This window comes from Coturnix japonica, chromosome 28 (assembly GCF_054131305.1).
Source record: "Coturnix japonica strain WE chromosome 28, WE-NBRP24, whole genome shotgun sequence".
NCBI classification, from domain to species: domain Eukaryota; kingdom Metazoa; phylum Chordata; class Aves; order Galliformes; family Phasianidae; genus Coturnix; species Coturnix japonica.
The window spans coordinates 4,580,059-4,597,224 of NC_140690.1; the positions used below are offsets into that span (position 1 = coordinate 4,580,059).

The following is a 17,166-nucleotide window of genomic DNA, read 5'->3' on the forward strand; positions in this document are numbered from 1 at the left end:
ACCAACTGCCCATACAAGTGCGTGTGATAATGCACACGGCTGCGGCCAGCACTCTGTGTAAAGAGAAACTGTCAGAGAGCTGCACATCAGGGAGGGGTTCCTTGGTCTCAGCCTCTGCTTGCTTTTCTGGCTGGCTGTGAGGGACGCTCACGACCAGGTGAGATGGCACACAGAGGGCGTGGATCTCTGGGAGACAGGAGAGTTACATTCCTTGGAGCCAGATGTGCGTTCTTCATTCTCGAGTGTTGAAATCTCTTCTGGTGACAAAGCTGGTGAGACTCAGACAGAGGGATGCCGGTGGATGAGAAGGCCAAAAAGACAGCAAGAGCTGGAACAGTACCTGTGGGAGATGCTGATGAGCATGGACTTGATCAGCCTGGTTCTCCAGGGAAGGTTTTGGAGAAGGCAAGGGGCAAGAGATGGGAGTGCAGGGAGACAGCGAGATGCTCTCAGCCAGCATTTGTGTGCCGGGGACAGAAAAGCCACTGGCACTGGCGTTTCTTGCTTGCTTGCAGGAGACTCGAGCTTTGTGGAGGTGGCCGTGTATTTCAGCAGGGAGGAGCAGGCGCAGTGAGTGCTCTGCTGAGATGTGGTGCCGTAGACATACGATTCCATGGCCCTGCTGACAGAGGGCTTTGCTGCCTTTCCTCCTCATGAAGGCATCTTGGGCACTGCAGAGTGAGCCTGCACATGCAGCAGAATAAGTGCAGTGCATTTCCTTCCTGATGAATGCAACAGCAACTACAAAAGAAACACGAATGAGTGTGAGTATCAGAAGAGATTAATGTGCTCTGGACTCTGAGGAAAGACCCACAGTCACTGCTGGCAAGCAGGTGTCAGTCAGCCTTTCAGTGAGGTTAGGGAGGGATGAAACAAGGCTCCAAGTATTTGTTGCACAGTTCAGTTGCTTCCTGCTGTGCTTCACAGCACAACATGTTTTTATAAAGATGAATGCCTGGGGAATGGAAAGACTACTTTCATACATCTTGTTTGTGTTAGCTGACTGCAGTTCCAACCAGCTGGACATACAGGGTCTGGCAAATAACACCTGGAAGGAGGTACAGGCAGGAGGCCCAGCACCCTGCAACCTCCAGGTGAGGGAGAGCAGCCAAGGATTCCTTTGGGACCTGCAGGTTCACTGTGTGCAGCATTACATGCAGGAGCATCTGAGTATAGAGATGATGGCAGAGGTACAGAGCTAAGCATCACAGAGAGGGAGAGTTGCTCATCTTGTTTCCCATGGTGAGACAGGAACTAGGAGCCACGAGGAAAATGTGGCCGCATTCTGCTTTCCTCTTCTGTCCCACACCAGCCCCGTCAGAGGGGAGGAACAGCCACGCTTCCACTGAGACGTTCCTCTTCATGCACAAATGAGCGTGCACGGAGCTGTGGGCAGTGCTGGGGCTGCACACACGTGGGTGTGCACAGGTGTGTCCATGCACTGCAGAGATTTGTGCACGCATGTGGGAGGGTGTGCAAGGATGAGGTGGTACGTGTGTGTGTGTGTGTGTGTGTGTGCAGGGACAGGGTGGTACGTGTGTGTGTGTGTGTGTGTGTGCAGGCAGGGAGTGCAAGAATGGTGGTGCATGTATGCATGCAGCTGGGGAGCGCGAGGATGAGTTTTTGAGTTAGAATAGTTCTAACCTGGTCTGGGGCTGTGACTACCAATTGCCGTCCAAAGGTCAATTTTCTGCTCTCTTCTACCCAAAGGGCGGTTGCTGCTACGGCTTGGATGTACTCTGGCCACCCTTGTGATACTGGATCTATCAATTTAGATAGGTATGCCGCTGGTTCACGCTTATGTCCCCATTCCTGGGTTAGCACTCCCAGTGCTGCCCCTCGATCTACAGTAACAAAAAGCTGGAAGGGCTTCAAGGCAGGAAGAGCTAGGACTGGGGCTGTAATTTGTCCTTGTTTTAATTCTTTTCTTAGTTCCTTCTCTTCAGTAGTCCACTGAAGCATGTTGAGTTCTTCATCTAATAACTTAAGGTATCAGCCCTTGATATTCTGAGCATATGCCTCTATCCAGAGTCTGCAATATCCTACTACCCCCAGGAATTTTCTCAGTTTCCTCTTTGTTCTGGGCATGGGTAGCTCGATAACTCCCTGAATCCTCCCTGGGGTTATTTTATACATTCCCTCAGAGACCAGCTGTCCCAAAGACTTGACTTCTCTTTCCACAGACTGTGGCTTATTCTTTGACACTCTCAGTCCTTGTTTCCCTAGGAAGTTTAGCAGTTCATTTGTGGCTCTTTTAACTCCCACCTTCTCTGACCCTGACAACACGAGGTAACCTACATCTTGTAGGAGTAATGCTCCCTCTGGTGGCTGAAAATGTTCTAATATTTGTTCCAAGGTTTGCCCGAACCAATTGGGTGACTCTGTGAACCCCTGGGCTAGAACTGTCCACCAATACTGTTGTTTCCGCCCACGCTCAGGATCTTCCCACTCAAAGGCAAATATGTCTCTGCTTTCAGATCCAATGGAGAAGACCAAAAGGGCATCCTTTAAATCTATAACACTGAACCGCCTGTTCCCATTTGGGATTTTGCTCATCAAGGTATATGGGTTTGGAGCCACTATATTTTGTACTATGTCATTCATTTTTCTCAAATCTTGCACTAATCAGTAGGAACCATCGGGTTTTTTTAACTGGCAAAATGGGGGTATTGAAAGGTGACAGCCATGTTCCAGCAACCCATCCCTTAGTAATCACTGTATTACAGGTTTAAGGCCAATACGTCCCTCAAATGGATGTGGATATTGTCTCTGTCTTATGACTTCATATTTTGCTTGCATTTTTATTTTCAAATGGGTTATTTTTAATCCCCCTCTGTTTCCTTCTTTGACCCAAACCACAGGGTCTATCCTTCTCTCATCTGCCTCAGTTAATACATTTATTGATACAGTAATTCCATCTTGACACGTTGTTGTTTGTATTCCTGGTTTCATCATGAGAACTCTCCCCAGCAAGTTAGTCCCTGCATCAGGTACGTAGAATAATTGTCCTGTGATTGCTTTAAACCCCAGTTTCAACTCGATACTTTCATCCCATTTCCCTCTATCCCATTTGTCTTTAAGGTCTCATTTCTTAATTTGAGTCCTGACACCTTATGGGCCAGCGATGAACAAGCTGGCCCTGTAAAAACACAAATTCTTCCCCCTCAGGTTCCACTTTTATATTTACAAGGGGCTCCTGGTGGGACCACAGTTTTGAAAACCCCGGACCCCCCTATTCTGAATTCAAAGCAGCTGGTAACTTTTCCTCTCTCTTCCGTTCTGGGCAGTTTTTCTTTATGTGTCCTGGCTGACCACACCAGAAGCATTTCCCTACACTTGGTTGCAACTGGGGCCTCACTGGATATCCTTAGGATCTTCCTTCTCCCTGCCTCCCTCCAGGGCACAACCTTCCTCCAATTTTCTTTTCCCTATTACCCATTCTTTGTTTCACCACCTGTTCTGCCATGGAAACCATTAACTTTGCCTTTCGTTTTTCCTTCTCATCTCCCCTTCTAACGTACATGCTCTGAGCCTCTCGTAAGATCTCCTCCAGAGACCTCTTACTCCATCCTTCTGTCTTCTGAAGCCTCTTTTGCACATCTGGCTGCGCCTTGGTTACAGAGTTAACTTTTAGAAGCCCTTGGGCTATAGGATCCTCAGGATTCATTCCCGAGTATTTTCTCATTTTATCTCTAAGCCTTTCCAGAAAATCACTGGGGGGTTCTTCCCTATCCTGCTGAATCCCAAATGCCTAGGTAAGATTCGGGGACTTGGGTACTGACTGCCTCCCTAATCCCAGCCATTATTATGTCTCACCGATATTTTGCCGATGTTGTGTGTTATTACTACCCCAGCTGGGGTCTTCCACTGGCTATTTTTGCTCTGCTGGTACCACTCCAGGACGCCCAGGAGGGTTATTCTTTTCCCACTCTTGTGTAGCTGCTCGCCTAATCATGCCTCTTTCTTCTCCAGTAAACAACATATCCATAATAGACATCATTTCCATCCACGAGTACAAATTTGGCCCCAGAAATTGATCTAATTGTTCTGCTTCTCTTATAGGATCTTCAGTCGAGGATTTCAATTCCTTTATAAAACGTCTGACTTCTCCACTAGTGAGTGGGGAGTTTACACAGCCTATTTGTCCTTGTCCCAGTGGTACCTCGGTACACTGAGGTGCTGGTACGGCTGGTGTCTGGTGAAGGAAAACTTTCGATATCCCTTTTACATACAGGGTCTTGCAAATGACGCCAGGAAGGAAGTACAGGCAGGAGGCCCAGCACCCTGCAACCTCCATGTGGGGGAGAGCAGCCAAGGATTCCTTTGGGATCTGCAGGCTCATTGTGTGGAGCATTGCGTCAAGAAACATCTGTGTATAGAGATGATGGCAGAGGTACAGAGCTGAGCATCATAGAGAGGCAGAGAGGCTCAGCTCGTTTCCCACCATAAGACAGGAACTAGGAGCCACAAAGAAAGTGTGGGCACATTCTGCTTTCCTCTTCTATCCCACACCATCTGCCCCGTCAGAGGGGAGGAACAGCCACGCTTCCACTGAGACGTTCCTCTCACAGCCAGGCATGCCTCAGGTTGGAGCATTGCCGGCTGCTGGATGGGAAAAGCAGCTGCAGAAGTGTGTACACAGGAGTGTGCGGAGAAGTGGGGTAGCAAAAGTGTGTGAGTGCAAGTGTGAGTGTGTGCAGGGATGGGTGGGAAATGTGTGTGCATGCATGTGCATGGAGTGCAAGGATGGGGTTGTGCACATTGGTATGAGCAGAGGGGTGTGCAAAGGGGTGGGGTTGTACATGTGTGAAGACGCAAAAGTGTTCCTGGATGGTATTTGCATGTGGATGTGCAGAGTGTCTGCAAGCATGTGGATGCACGTGCCTAAGCAGTGTGTGAAGGGATGTTCTTTCACGTGTATGTGTGCAAGGATGGGGCTGAATGTCAGGGTGTGTAGGGATGGGGTGGAACGTGTGTGTGTGTGTGTGTGTGTGTGTGTGCAGGGATGGGGTGGTACGTGTGTGTGTGTGTGTGTGTGTGTGCAGGGATGGGGTGGTACGTGTGTGTGTGTGTGTGTGTGTGCAGGGATGGGGTGGTACGTGTGTGTGTGTGTGTGTGTGTGTGCAGGGATGGGGTGGTACGTGTGTGTGTGTGTGTGTGTGTGTGCAGGGATGGGGTGGTGGCCATTTGCACGAGCACAGAGGTGTGCAAAGCGGTGGGCGATTGCTCCGTTGAAGCAAGAAGCAAGCGTGACAGTGCTCCAGTTGTAAGGAAGTGCATTGCTGGAACAGGGCAGAGCTGAGCCTGCAACTGCAGCCTCCTTTGCACAGCCCAGCTCTCAGAGGGTGAGACAGTTGTGCTTCCTGAGCAGCTCAGGGACGTTGTGGACAGAAGCAGCCGAGTCCAAAGTTCCTGGTGTGAAGTGCTCCGAACATCGGGCTCTCTGGGCGAGCTCCCGGCTGACAGCACTGCTCCCCTCTGCCCTCGCCCGGGCCTGCTGGGAGCTGCAGGCCCCGCAGGAACTACCACTCCCAGGATGCTGTGCGGCAGCACCGGGCGCCGCCATGACAGTGCTGTGTGCAGTGCTGTGCAGGGCTGGGCCTGTGGGCTCAGGGCACCGGGTGCTCCTTCCCTGAGCCTGCCAGGAGGTAAGGCACCGTGAGGGTGGTTTGGGGGAGACCAAAAGACGTAGAGAGGACGTAGGTGGGACATGGAGGTGAGATAGATGGGGCATGAACTGGATCTAGAGAGAGGGGTGAGAAGGCAAGGTGGATATCCGACAGGTGGGGACAGGGGCCTGTACAGGTCAAGGGCCAAGTCCAGCTCTGCAAGCACAGCAACATGTCGGGGACGCCGGGCTGCGGCTGGGGATGGAGCAGAGCAAGATGGAGAAAGGGGGGAACATTCAGGGAGCGAAGAAATCTCCAAGTGGGGCTTTCTCCATAGCTCAGCCTGCAGCGCAGCCACACGACCTAGGCAGGCCTCGGACTGGGATCCTGCTGCTGGGTGCTGCAGGGTGCAGCCTGGCTCAGTCCTCTCTGCACCTGGGGACTGATGGCTGTATCTGGGATGGCAGTGAGCCTCCTCCACTCCAGGCTGAGCCACTCAGCTCTCCCAGAATTCCCGTCCATCCCCCTTTCTCATCCCTCCATTCCCACGCAGAACTGACTGAGGAGAGGAGGGATGGGTCCCATGGTGGTGGCAGATCTGGGACACTGCCCTTTCTGCTGCCCACTTTGCCCTGAAGGTGGGCCTGGGGGCCTGGTGGGCTTTGTAACTGAACTAGCGGCTGCAAGCAGAGGTGTAGCAAAGTGAATGCAAGGAATTTAATAATTGAACGTAGCAAACAGTCAAGAAATGACAGTATTCCCAACCATTTCCCATCCTAACAATCCTTTCTGATCCCACCCCCTCAAACTCCCACCCCCAATCAACTTCTCGCCCCCCGCTCCCTCCCACCAATAGGTCCCTCACTGTGCAAAAAAACCTCCCAGCCCCCTGTTGTAATCCAAGAAGAATGGCAGCAGCCATGGATCAAGAGAAGGACTTAACAGAGCAGCAGCTGTGGAGCAGGATAAAGAGCAAACCGTGTTGGTGGTGGATGCGACAGGCAGTGCCAGCAGGGCGTCCCCTGCTTCAAAGTGCACCTTTCCTCTCTCACCCACCACACATTCTCTCCTGCATTCAGGGTCTGAAGTATTTCTTCCAGTTGTACTCCATATCCGCATGGCCAGTGCGTGATACAGAGCCCAAGTGGAACACCTGCTTGGAAAATGAAATCAACTCCCCCATTCAGTTCTATGAGCGTGCACCTTCCTCTCAAGTGATGCGTGGTCATATTTGAAAAATCCAAATTAGTTGGATATAAGAGAGGTAATAGCATCATAACCGAGCATTACTAATACATTCAATGATTATTGCCGCAGATTCCAGCACCATTGGTAACATCAGACCCCATTGGATTCACATCCAATCTATTAACATAGTAGAAGCACACGATAACCTGGATAATGCCTAATAACTCTGGTTCCTGAGACAGTAGTTGGCGAACCTGAAGGCAAAAGGTCAGCCCGCTAGGACAAACAGCCAGACAGCAGTATGGTTAAATATGGCTGCGTCCATCGACTGCCCGAAAAGCCATGCTTTTATAGCAGACAGACGAGGGTGTTTAAAAACCACAGACACCAATTGGAGGAAAGCTACCGCAATAACAACCCCCCCTTCAAAAACTCCCCCTTGAAAGCCGTGAGCTACTCATTCTTTTCCTAGAGGTGTCCTTGGTTCTCATGCTGTTTCTCCCTCCACAGCTGCTGCTCTGTGAAGCCCTTCTCTTGATGCATGGCTGCTGCTCTGTAAAATTCTTCTGGTATTACAACGGCCCCCCAGATTCCCACCCCACCAGTAGCAGAGTGCAGCCATTTCATTGCCCACCCCAAAAAGGTCCCACCGCCAATTCCCACGAATTCCCACCCGAAACTCCCGCCCCCCAACCACTCCCCCACCCCAAAAATTCCCCACCCCCAATTCCCACCCACCAGCCACCCCCAATTCCCACCCTAATATTGGCCACCCCAAGAATTCCCACCCCTTCCCCCCCCAACCATTTCCCACCCCCCCACCCAGCATTTCCCAGCCCGGAGCTTTGACAGTGCAACGCTTTGTCGGTCCATCAGCTTCAGAGCCCCGCAGTGCCCCAGTCCAAGATGCCATTTTGCGGACAGCCCAGTTTGGGAGGGGTAGGGCTGGGGCCGGTGCTGGTGCCCCTGGAACACTGCCGCTGCTCTCTGGGTGTGGTGGGGGCCAGCCAGGAGCCCAGGGCTACAGGGAAGCGCCTTGGTCGGTTACGGCCACGTCTCCTGCTCCACCAAGTGGGCCGGTTTCCTGGTCCGCTCCCGCTGGAGCCGCTGTTGGGGTGTGATGGGCACCGAGTCCTCCTGCTGGCCGCCATGCTGACACAGGCAGCTTCGCCTGGCGCCGGTGGTTGTGGCCTGGAACGTGCTGGCAGCGCGGTGGCTTCCTGGTTGTGGCGGGGACACTGGCTGCCAGTGTGCTGCTTGTGCGCGCTGCTCTGGCCTCTTGTGGTGGTGCAGGTGGGTGCTGGGCACTTGGCCGGCTGGCAGCTGTCCCCGTGCTGCTTGTCTGCCATTTGGCAGGAGATGCAGCCGGGTGGCAGTCAAAGGCGGCTGAGCAGCACCTGGGGCTGCCTCCGCCGTGCCTCCTCCATCAGGTGTGCAGTGCTGGGCGACGGAGGTGCGGGGGCAGCCAGGGGGGTGGGCAGTGCCAGGCGGGTGAGAAGCACTCGGGGCTGCCTTCGCCGTGCCTCCTCCATGAGCTGTCCAGTTTGCATCAGAGGAGGCACGGGGTGCTTGGCCGGCTGGCTGCTGTCCCTGTGCTGCTTGTCCTTGTCTGCCAGCCGGCAGGAGATGCACCCGGGTGGCAGTGCCAGGCGTCTGAGATGCACCCGGGGCTGCCTCCGCCGCGCCTCTTCCATCAGATGTGCGGTGCGGGGCGACGGAGGTGCGGGGGCAGCCAGGGGGGTCGGCTCAGGCAGCTCAGGCAATGCTGGCTGCCGCCAGAGCGGGTTTGCGAGGAGCCCTGATTCAGGATCAGGCTCTTTGCTGAGCTCCCTGCTGACCCCCAGGGAGTCAGGGTGCTCTGTGTTGTTCTTATTCTCTTTGGTCCCCTCTCTTGTGACTGCAGGCAGGCCCTGGTTGTGCTGGGGGACCTCCAGAGCACTCGTCGCTTCTGAAAAAGCAAGAGCATCCCCCAGAGCAGAAGGATGATGGCAGCCTTCCCACACCTGCTGGGTGCAGACAGCCACCCGTCAATCACCTCTGTAAGCCACAAACTCACCAAGAATCCAGGTGAGGAAACTGTCCATTTCCATGTCGTCCTCACATCTGTTGCTGTTGGGTGTCTCTTCTGGAAAAGGATGGAAGAAAATCCCCAGTGGGGCAGTGCCAGCTTTCCCACTCGGCCACTCGGTGCAGACACCCCCCCAGCAGCTCTGCTGCCCCCAGACTCACCCTGGCTGATCCACGTCAGCAGCTGGTCAAAGTCTGCGCTGTCGTCTTGAATGGCCGTCTCAGATGTGACTTCTGGGGAAGGAAGAAAATCCATTGCCCAGTGGGGCAATGCTGGCAGCTCTCCCACAGCTGGGAGCACTGGGTGCCACCAAGCCTGGCCAGCTCTGCTGCCAACAAACTCACCATGGTCGATCCATGCCAGCAGATGATCCATGTCTGCTGTGTCCTGCAGGGTGCCTGTGCTTGTTGTCCCTGCTGGAAAAGCCAGAAGATCCCCAGTGGGGCAATGCCGGCAGCTTTCCACAGCCAGCCGCCCGCTCTGCAGCCCCTGAACTCACCGCCTGATTGCGGCGTGGCAGCGCTGCAGGTGAGCAGAGCCGTGTCAGGATGGGGGCAGCCATGGGTGGGCGCTGGGTGCCCCTGGTCCTCCATGAGCAGCACGGCGTCTTGCAAGGGCTCCATGGGCGGCTCCCAGCTGGCGGGCAGGGTGCAGGGCACGGGGAGCACGTGCTGCTGCAGAGCCGGTACCTGCAAAAGAAGTGGCGGGGGGCCGGGGCGGCCGGGGGCCTGCGGCAGGCAGGTGCCTGCGGGCTGCGGAGGCTCTGCATGGGGCACGGCCCCAGGCCACAGCCCCATGGGCTGCTGGGGCAGCAGCGTCCCTGCCAGCAGGGGATGTCCCCAGCAGTGAGCAGGGGCAGCGGGGGGAGCCATTGGTGGGTGCAGCCCCCCAGGCAGCAGCTGCAGCAGCGGTGAGTGCAGCCCCGCAGTTGGGGGCAGCCCCCCAGGTGGGAGCTGCTGTGCTGCCTGTCCCCAGACACCTGGTACCCCAGGCCAGACAGAGGCCTGAGGCACCAGGTGGGTGGCACTGGGGACAGGGAGGGGTTGGGGTGGTACCGGCATCGGTCCGCGGATGGTGGGCTGCATCCAGGCGGGGTCCGGTGGCGGCACAGTGGCTTCAATGAAAGTGGCTTCAGGCGTCACAGGCACCGTCAGCGCTCCTCGAGGGATTCTCTCTGTGGGGAAAGGCCAGAAGGGGCACTGGGCTGAGATCTGGGCTGCTGGGCTGCTGGGCTGAGATGTGGCTCACAAGGGTGGCATGTGGGGCTTCAGCTGGGATCTGGGGCTTCAGCTGGGGCCAGCTGAAGCACGGGAGCAGGGGGAGCCTGCTGCCTTACCTGCCATGACAGCTGGAGAGTGGCAGTTAGGGGAGCCCCTCCCCCAACGGGGCTTCTGTGGCCGTTGGGCTCAGCCCCTTTCCCCCAGGCTTGCCATGGTTCCATTTGTCAGACCCAAACATCCTTCCCGTCCCATCTCTAACCTGAGAGCGTGGGCCTTTTCTCCTGGCTTCCAACGTATCTTGGGGCAGAACACACCGCAGTGTCTTTGCTGCTCTTCCCTCTTGGCTGCTTCCCTTTCCTCATCCACCATCCAACCTTCAGCTCTTCTCCCTGACTCTTCTCCCTGACTCCTCTTCAGCTCTTCTGCTCTTTTTCTTTCCTTGGATTCTCACTCCTCTCTTGCACGTCTACTCCTCTTCTGCTTTTCTTTCTTACCCGCATCCTCTCCCGTTCTTCTCATCTGCTCTTCCCACTTCACTGCATCCTCTTTGCACCTCTCATTCTCTACTGTTCTTCTCTTCCGACCACTCTCTGCTCTTCTGCTCCAGGCTGCTTTTCCTTCTCTGCTCTTCTGCCCTCTCTTCCTCCCTTCTGCTCTTCTCCTCTTCTGCACTTCTCACTGACCGCTGTCCTCTCTTCCCGTCTTCCATCCTTCTGCCATACAGCCATTCACTCTTCTCCTCTTCAGCTCCTCTCCACTTGTGCCCTTCTGCCTTACCTCTGTCTGCTCATCTCCCTTTCTGCTCTTCTCCTTGTCTGCACGTCTTCCTTACCTACACCCTCTCCTTTTTGTTCTGCTCTTCTCCTCTTCTGCTCATCTCCTCTTACCGTTGTTTTGCTGCCTTGCCTGCCTCCGCTCCTTTCCTGTGTTGCCCCTTTTGTCCGCTGCTCTTCTTTCTTACCTGCATCCTTTTTCATTCCTCTCTTCTGCTCTTCTTTAGTTCTGTCTTACCTGTATCCGCTCTTCCCGTCTGCTGCTCTTCTCCTGCTCTGCTCAGTGTCCAGTGCCTGCACCGCAGCTCTATGTCAGAATTACTTTTGGGGTGGAGAAAGATACTCATGTATTTGTGTGTGATTTTATATGATTGAACAGGAAAAGGAACTAGTTAAAGACATCTGTATTGAAGGACATGTTCTCAACATGACCAGTAATTCTCTAAGAACCAAAATGATGGAAAATATGAGCTAAGCTTTTAGTGTTTGCTGGAAGTGCTTCTGGAGTGAGACAGTCAAGTCTGCAGCTCACAAAAGGTTGTCATAGCTCTTGGCACGCTGTACCTCATCCTAAATCCAGCTTGCTATCTACTGCGACTGAAACTTTTGAAGTGTAATGGAGATTGCTGCAGGATGGGGAATAAAAATCTGCTGGTCTTGCTGCTGCCAGTATATATGTACAGACTTTAGACTGCTGGGATATAGTGATTGCTGTCCTGTTTATCTGACTTGTGAAGTTTTACATCCTAAATATATTTTGCTGATCATTTCATTCACGTTAGTGAACAGTATAAATTAACATTCTGTGCACTAGAAAATTATGTTATGTGGGGTAAGTTTTCTCCATTCAGAAAGAGATGATAATTTTCACGTTGCTGCAACAGTTAAGTTTTGGCATAGAGGTTAAGGGCTCCGTAGAGCGAAAATCTCAAGCAGATACCATACCTGGTGTTCTCAAGTGACTGTACATTTTTATTTTGTAAGTTTGGTCATGACCCTAATACAGAGTTCACTACTGGAAATGAAGACATACATGTCTCATGACAGGAAAAATCAAACAAATAAACAACAACAAAATAACACCACAGCAACAAGAACAAAACCATTAGGCTTACAAGATTCTTTTTAATGGAAATGAAGTAACAGGTTGGAGAAATCTGTTTGTTCGTCCTGTATCTGGAACAGCAGGGGGCAGATAGAAGTAGTTCCTACTTCCAGCAGCTCAACTGCAGCAGGAAAAGCTGGGAATGCAGAAGGAGTGAGAAGATCCAAACAACAGCACAGCATTTTAATATGAGTTTTTCCTGGTGAGTGTTGAGCATTTCTGAACATTGTTCTTAATGTGATATTAAGTTAAAAGATCATAAAATCACAGAACAGTTTGGGTTGGAAGGAACCTTAGAGATCATCTTATTTCAACGCACCCTGCTGTGGACAAGGACACCCCCCACTAGACCAGGTTGCTCAAAGCACTATCCAGCCTGGCCTTAAACATTTCCAGAGAGGGTGCGTCCACAACTTCTGTGAATTCCCATAGGACCCTTATTAATAATCTTTGATTGTGAGTGTGTGCAGGGATGGGTGGTAAATGCGTGTGCACGCATGTGCATGGAGTGCAAGGATGGGATTGCACACATTCATATGAGCGGAGGGGTGTGCAAAGGGGTGGCGTTGCACGTGCATCAGTGTGTAAGCAAGGAAGAGGTGGCACACGTGTGTGTCGGTGGTACGTGTGTGTGTGTGTGTGTGTGCAGGCAGGGAGTGCAAGAATGGTGGTGCATGTATGCATGCAGCTGGGGAGCGCGAGGATGAGTTTTTGAGTTAGAATAGTTCTAACCTGGTCTGAGGCTGTGACTACCAATTGCCTTCCAAAGGTCAATTTTCTGCTCTCTTCTACCCGAAGGGCGGTTGCTGCTACGGCTTGGATGTACTCTGGCCACCCTCGTGATACTGGATCTATCAATTTAGATAGGTATGCCACTGGTTGACGCTTATGTCCCCATTCCTGGGTTAGCACTCCCAGAGCTGCCCCTCGATCTGCAGTAACAAAAAGCTGGAAGGGCTTCAAGGCAGGAAGAGCTAGGACTGGGACTGTAATTTGTCCTTGTTTTAATTCTTTTCTTAGTTCCTTCTCTTCAGTAGTCCACTGAAGCATGTTGAGTTCTTCATCTAATAACTTAAGGTATCAGCCCTTGATATTCTGAGCATATGCCTCTATCCAGAGTCTGCAATATCCTACTACCCCCAGGAATTTTCTCAGTTTCCTCTTTGTTCTGGGCATGGGTAGCTCGATAACTCCCTGAATCCTCCCTGGGGTTATTTTATACTTTCCCTCAGAGACCAGCTGTCCCAAAGACTTGGCTTCTCTTTCCACGGACTGTGGCTTATTCTTTGATACTCTCAGTCCCTGTTTCCCCAGGAAGTTTAGCAGTTCATTTGTGGCTCTTTTAACTCCCACTTTCTCTGACCCTGACAACACGAGGTCACCTACATCTTGTAGGAGTAATGCTCCCTCTGGTGGCTGAAAATGTTCTAATATTTGTTCCAAGGTTTGCCCGAACCAATTGGGTGACTCTGTGAACCCCTGGGCTAGAACTGTCCACCAATACTGTTGTTTCCGCCCACGCTCAGGATCTTCCCACTCAAAGACAAATATGTCTCTGCTTTCAGATCCAATGGACAAGACCAAAAGGGCATCCTTTAAATCTATAACACTGAACCGCCTGTTCTCATTTGGGATTTTGTTCATCAAGGTATATGGGTTTGGAGCCACTATATTTTGTACTATGTCATTAATTTTTCTCAAATCTTGCACTAATCAGTAGGAACCATCGGTTTTTTTTAACTGGCAAAATGGGGGTATTGAAAGGTGACAGCCATGTTCCAGCAACCCATCCCTTAGTAATCACTGTATTACAGGTTTAAGGCCAATACGTCCCTCAAATGGATGTGGATATTGTCTCTGTCTTATGACTTCATATTTTTCTTGCATTTTTATTTTCAAAGGGGTTATTTTTAATCCCCCTCTATTTCTTTCTTTGACCCAAACCACAGGGTCTATCCCTCTCTCATCTGCCTCAGTTAATACATTTATTGATACAGTAATTCCATCTTGACACGTTGTTGTTTGTATTCCTGGTTTCATCATGAGATGTCTCCCCAGCAAGTTAGTCCCTGCATCAGGTACGTAGAATAATTGTCCTGTGATTGCTTTAAACCCCAGTTTCAACTCGATACTTTCATCCCAGTTCCCTCTACCCCATTTATCTTTAAGGTTTCATTTCTTAATTTGAGTCCTGACACCTTATGGGCCAGCGATGAACAAGCTGGCCCTGTAAAAACACAAATTCTTCCCCCTCAGGTTCCACTTTTATATTTACAAGGGGCTCCTGGTGGGACCACAGTTTTGAAAGCCCCGGACCCCCCTATTCTGAATTCAAAGCAGCTGGTAACTTTTCCTCTCTCTTCCGTTCTGGGCAGTTTTTCTTTATGTGTCCTGGCTGACCACACCAGAAGCATTTCCCTACACTTGGTTGCAACTGGGGCCTCACTGGATATCCTTGGGATCTTCCTTCTCCCTGCCTCCCTCCAGGGCACAACCTTCCTCCAATTTTCTTTTCCCTATTACCCATTCTTTGTTTCACCACCTGTTCTGCCATGGAAACCATTAACTTTGCCTTTTGTTTTTCCTTCTCATCTCCCCTTCTAACGTACACGCTCTGAGCCTCTCGTAAGATCTCCTCCAGAGACCTCTTACTCCATCCTTCTGTCTTCTGAAGCCTCTTTTGCACATCTGGCTGCGCCTTGGTTACAGAGTTAACTTTTAGAAGCCCTTGGGCTATAGGATCCTCAGGATTCATTCCCGAGTATTTTCTCATTTTATCTCTAAGCCTTTCCAGAAAATCACTGGGGGGTTCTTCCCTATCCTGCTGAATCCCAAATGCCTAGGTAAGATTCGGGGACTTGGGTACTGACTGCCTCCCTAATCCCAGCCATTATTATGTCTCACCGATATTTTGCCAATGTTGTGCATTATTACTATCCCAGCTGGGGTCTGCCACTGGCTATTTTTGCACTCCAGGACGCCCAGGAGGGTTATTCTTTTCCCACTCTTGTGTAGCTGCTCGCCTAATCATGCCTCTTTCTTCTCCAGTAAACAACATATCCATAATAGACATCATTTCCATCCACGAGTACAAATTTGGCCCCAGAAATTGATCTAATTGTTCTGCTTCTCTTATAGGATCTTCAGTCGAGGATTTCAATTCCTTTATAAAACGTCTGACTTCTCCACTAGTGAGTGGGGAGTTTACACAGCCTATTTGTCCTTGTCCCAGTGGTACCTCGGTACACTGAGGTGCTGGTACGGCTGGTGTCTGGTGAAGGAAAACTTTCGATATCCCTTTTACATACAGGGTCTTGCAAATGACGCCAGGAAGGAAGTACAGGCAGGAGGCCCAGCACCCTGCAACCTCCATGTGGGGGAGAGCAGCCAAGGATTCCTTTGGGATCTGCAGGCTCATTGTGTGGAGCATTGCGTCAAGAAACATCTGTGTATAGAGATGATGGCAGAGGTACAGAGCTGAGCATCATAGAGAGGCAGAGAGGCTCAGCTCGTTTCCCACCATAAGACAGGAACTAGGAGCCACAAAGAAAGTGTGGGCACATTCTGCTTTCCTCTTCTATCCCACACCATCTGCCCCGTCAGAGGGGAGGAACAGCCACGCTTCCACTGAGACGTTCCTCTCACAGCCAGGCATGCCTCAGGTTGGAGCATTGCCGGCTGCTGGATGGGAAAAGCAGCTGCAGAAGTGCGTGTACACAGGAGTGTGCGGAGAAGTGGGGTAGCAAAAGTGTGTGAGTGCAAGTGTGAGTGTGTGCAGGGATGGGTGGGAAATGTGTGTGCATGCACGTGCATGGAGTGCAAGGATGGGGTTGTGCACATTGGTATGAGCAGAAGGGTGTGCAAAGGGGTGGGGTTGTACATGTGTGAAGACGCAAAAGTGTTCCTGGATGGTATTTGCATGTGGATGTGCAGAGTGTCTGCAAGCATGTGGATGCACGTGCCTAAGCAGTGTGTGAAGGGATGTTCTTTCACGTGTATGTGTGCAAGGATGGGGCTGAATGTCAGGGTGTGCGCTGCACATTCATGTGTGCAAAAAGGTGCTTGCAGGTGTGCTGTGTTTCTTGCACACTTGTGTGTATGCACATGGCTGTGACCAACGCTGTGCACGTCTTCATGCACAAATGAGCGTGCACGGAGCTGTGGACAGTGCTGGGGTTGCACATGTGGGTGTGCACGGGTGTGTCCATGCACTGCAGAGATTTGTGCACACATGTGGGAGGGTGTGCAAGGACGAGGTGGTCCGTGTGCGTGTGTGTGTGTGTGTGTGTGTGTGTGCAGGGATGGGGTGGTACGTGTGTGTGTGTGTGTGTGTGTGTGTGCAGGGATGGGGTGGTACGTGTGTGTGTGTGTGTGTGTGTGTGTGTGCAGGGATGGGGTGGTACGTATGTGTGTGTGTGTGTGTGTGTGTGCAGGGATGGGGTGGTACGTGTGTGTGTGTGTGTGTGTGTGTGTGTGTGTGCAGGGATGGGGTGGTACGTGTGTGTGTGTGTGTGTGTGTGTGTGCAGGGATGGGGTGGTACGTGTGTGTGTGTGTGTGTGTGTGTGTGTGTGTGCAGGGATGGGGTGGTATGTGTGTGTGTGTGTGTGTGTGTGTGTGTGTGCAGGGATGGGGTGGTACGTGTGTGTGTGTGTGTGTGTGTGCAGGGATGGGGTGGTACGTATGTGTGTGTGTGTGTGTGTGTGTGTGTGTGCAGGGATGGGGTGGTACGTGTGTGTGTGTGTGTGTGTGTGTGCAGGGATGGGGTGGTACGTGTGTGTGTGTGTGTGTGTGTGTGCAGGGATGGGGTGGTACGTGTGTGTGTGTGTGTGTGTGTGTGCAGGGATGGGGTGGTGGCCATTTGCACGAGCACAGAGGTGTGCAAAGCGGTGGGCGATTGCTCCGTTGAAGCAAGAAGCAAGCGTGACAGTGCTCCAGTTGTAAGGAAGTGCATTGCTGGAACAGGGCAGAGCTGAGCCTGCAACTGCAGCCTCCTTTGCACAGCCCAGCTCTCAGAGGGTGAGACAGTTGTGCTTCCTGAGCAGCTCAGGGACGTTGTGGACAGAAGCAGCCGAGTCCAAAGTTCCTGGTGTGAAGTGCTCCGAACATCGGGCTCTCTGGGCGAGCTCCCGGCTGACAGCACTGCTCCCCTCTGCCCTCGCCCGGGCCTGCTGGGAGCTGCAGGCCCCGCAGGAACTACCACTC

The 17,166-nt window shown here is 52.2% G+C and overlaps 1 protein-coding gene across 1 annotated transcript; it reads right to left on the reverse strand.

Moving 5' to 3' along the window:
• Positions 1 to 8,166: 8,166 nt before the first annotated feature.
• Positions 8,167 to 12,932, reverse strand: LOC146756115 (uncharacterized). The gene is made up of 5 exons (XM_085524863.1): positions 9,365 to 12,932; positions 9,210 to 9,281; positions 9,027 to 9,098; positions 8,854 to 8,922; positions 8,167 to 8,745 (listed from the first exon to the last, which is right to left on the reverse strand). The coding sequence occupies exons 1-5, from the start codon at positions 9,948 to 9,950 to the stop codon at positions 8,174 to 8,176; spliced, it is 1,371 nt and encodes a 456-aa protein (XP_085380989.1). The 5' UTR covers positions 9,951 to 12,932; the 3' UTR covers positions 8,167 to 8,173.
• Positions 12,933 to 17,166: the final 4,234 nt, after the last annotated feature.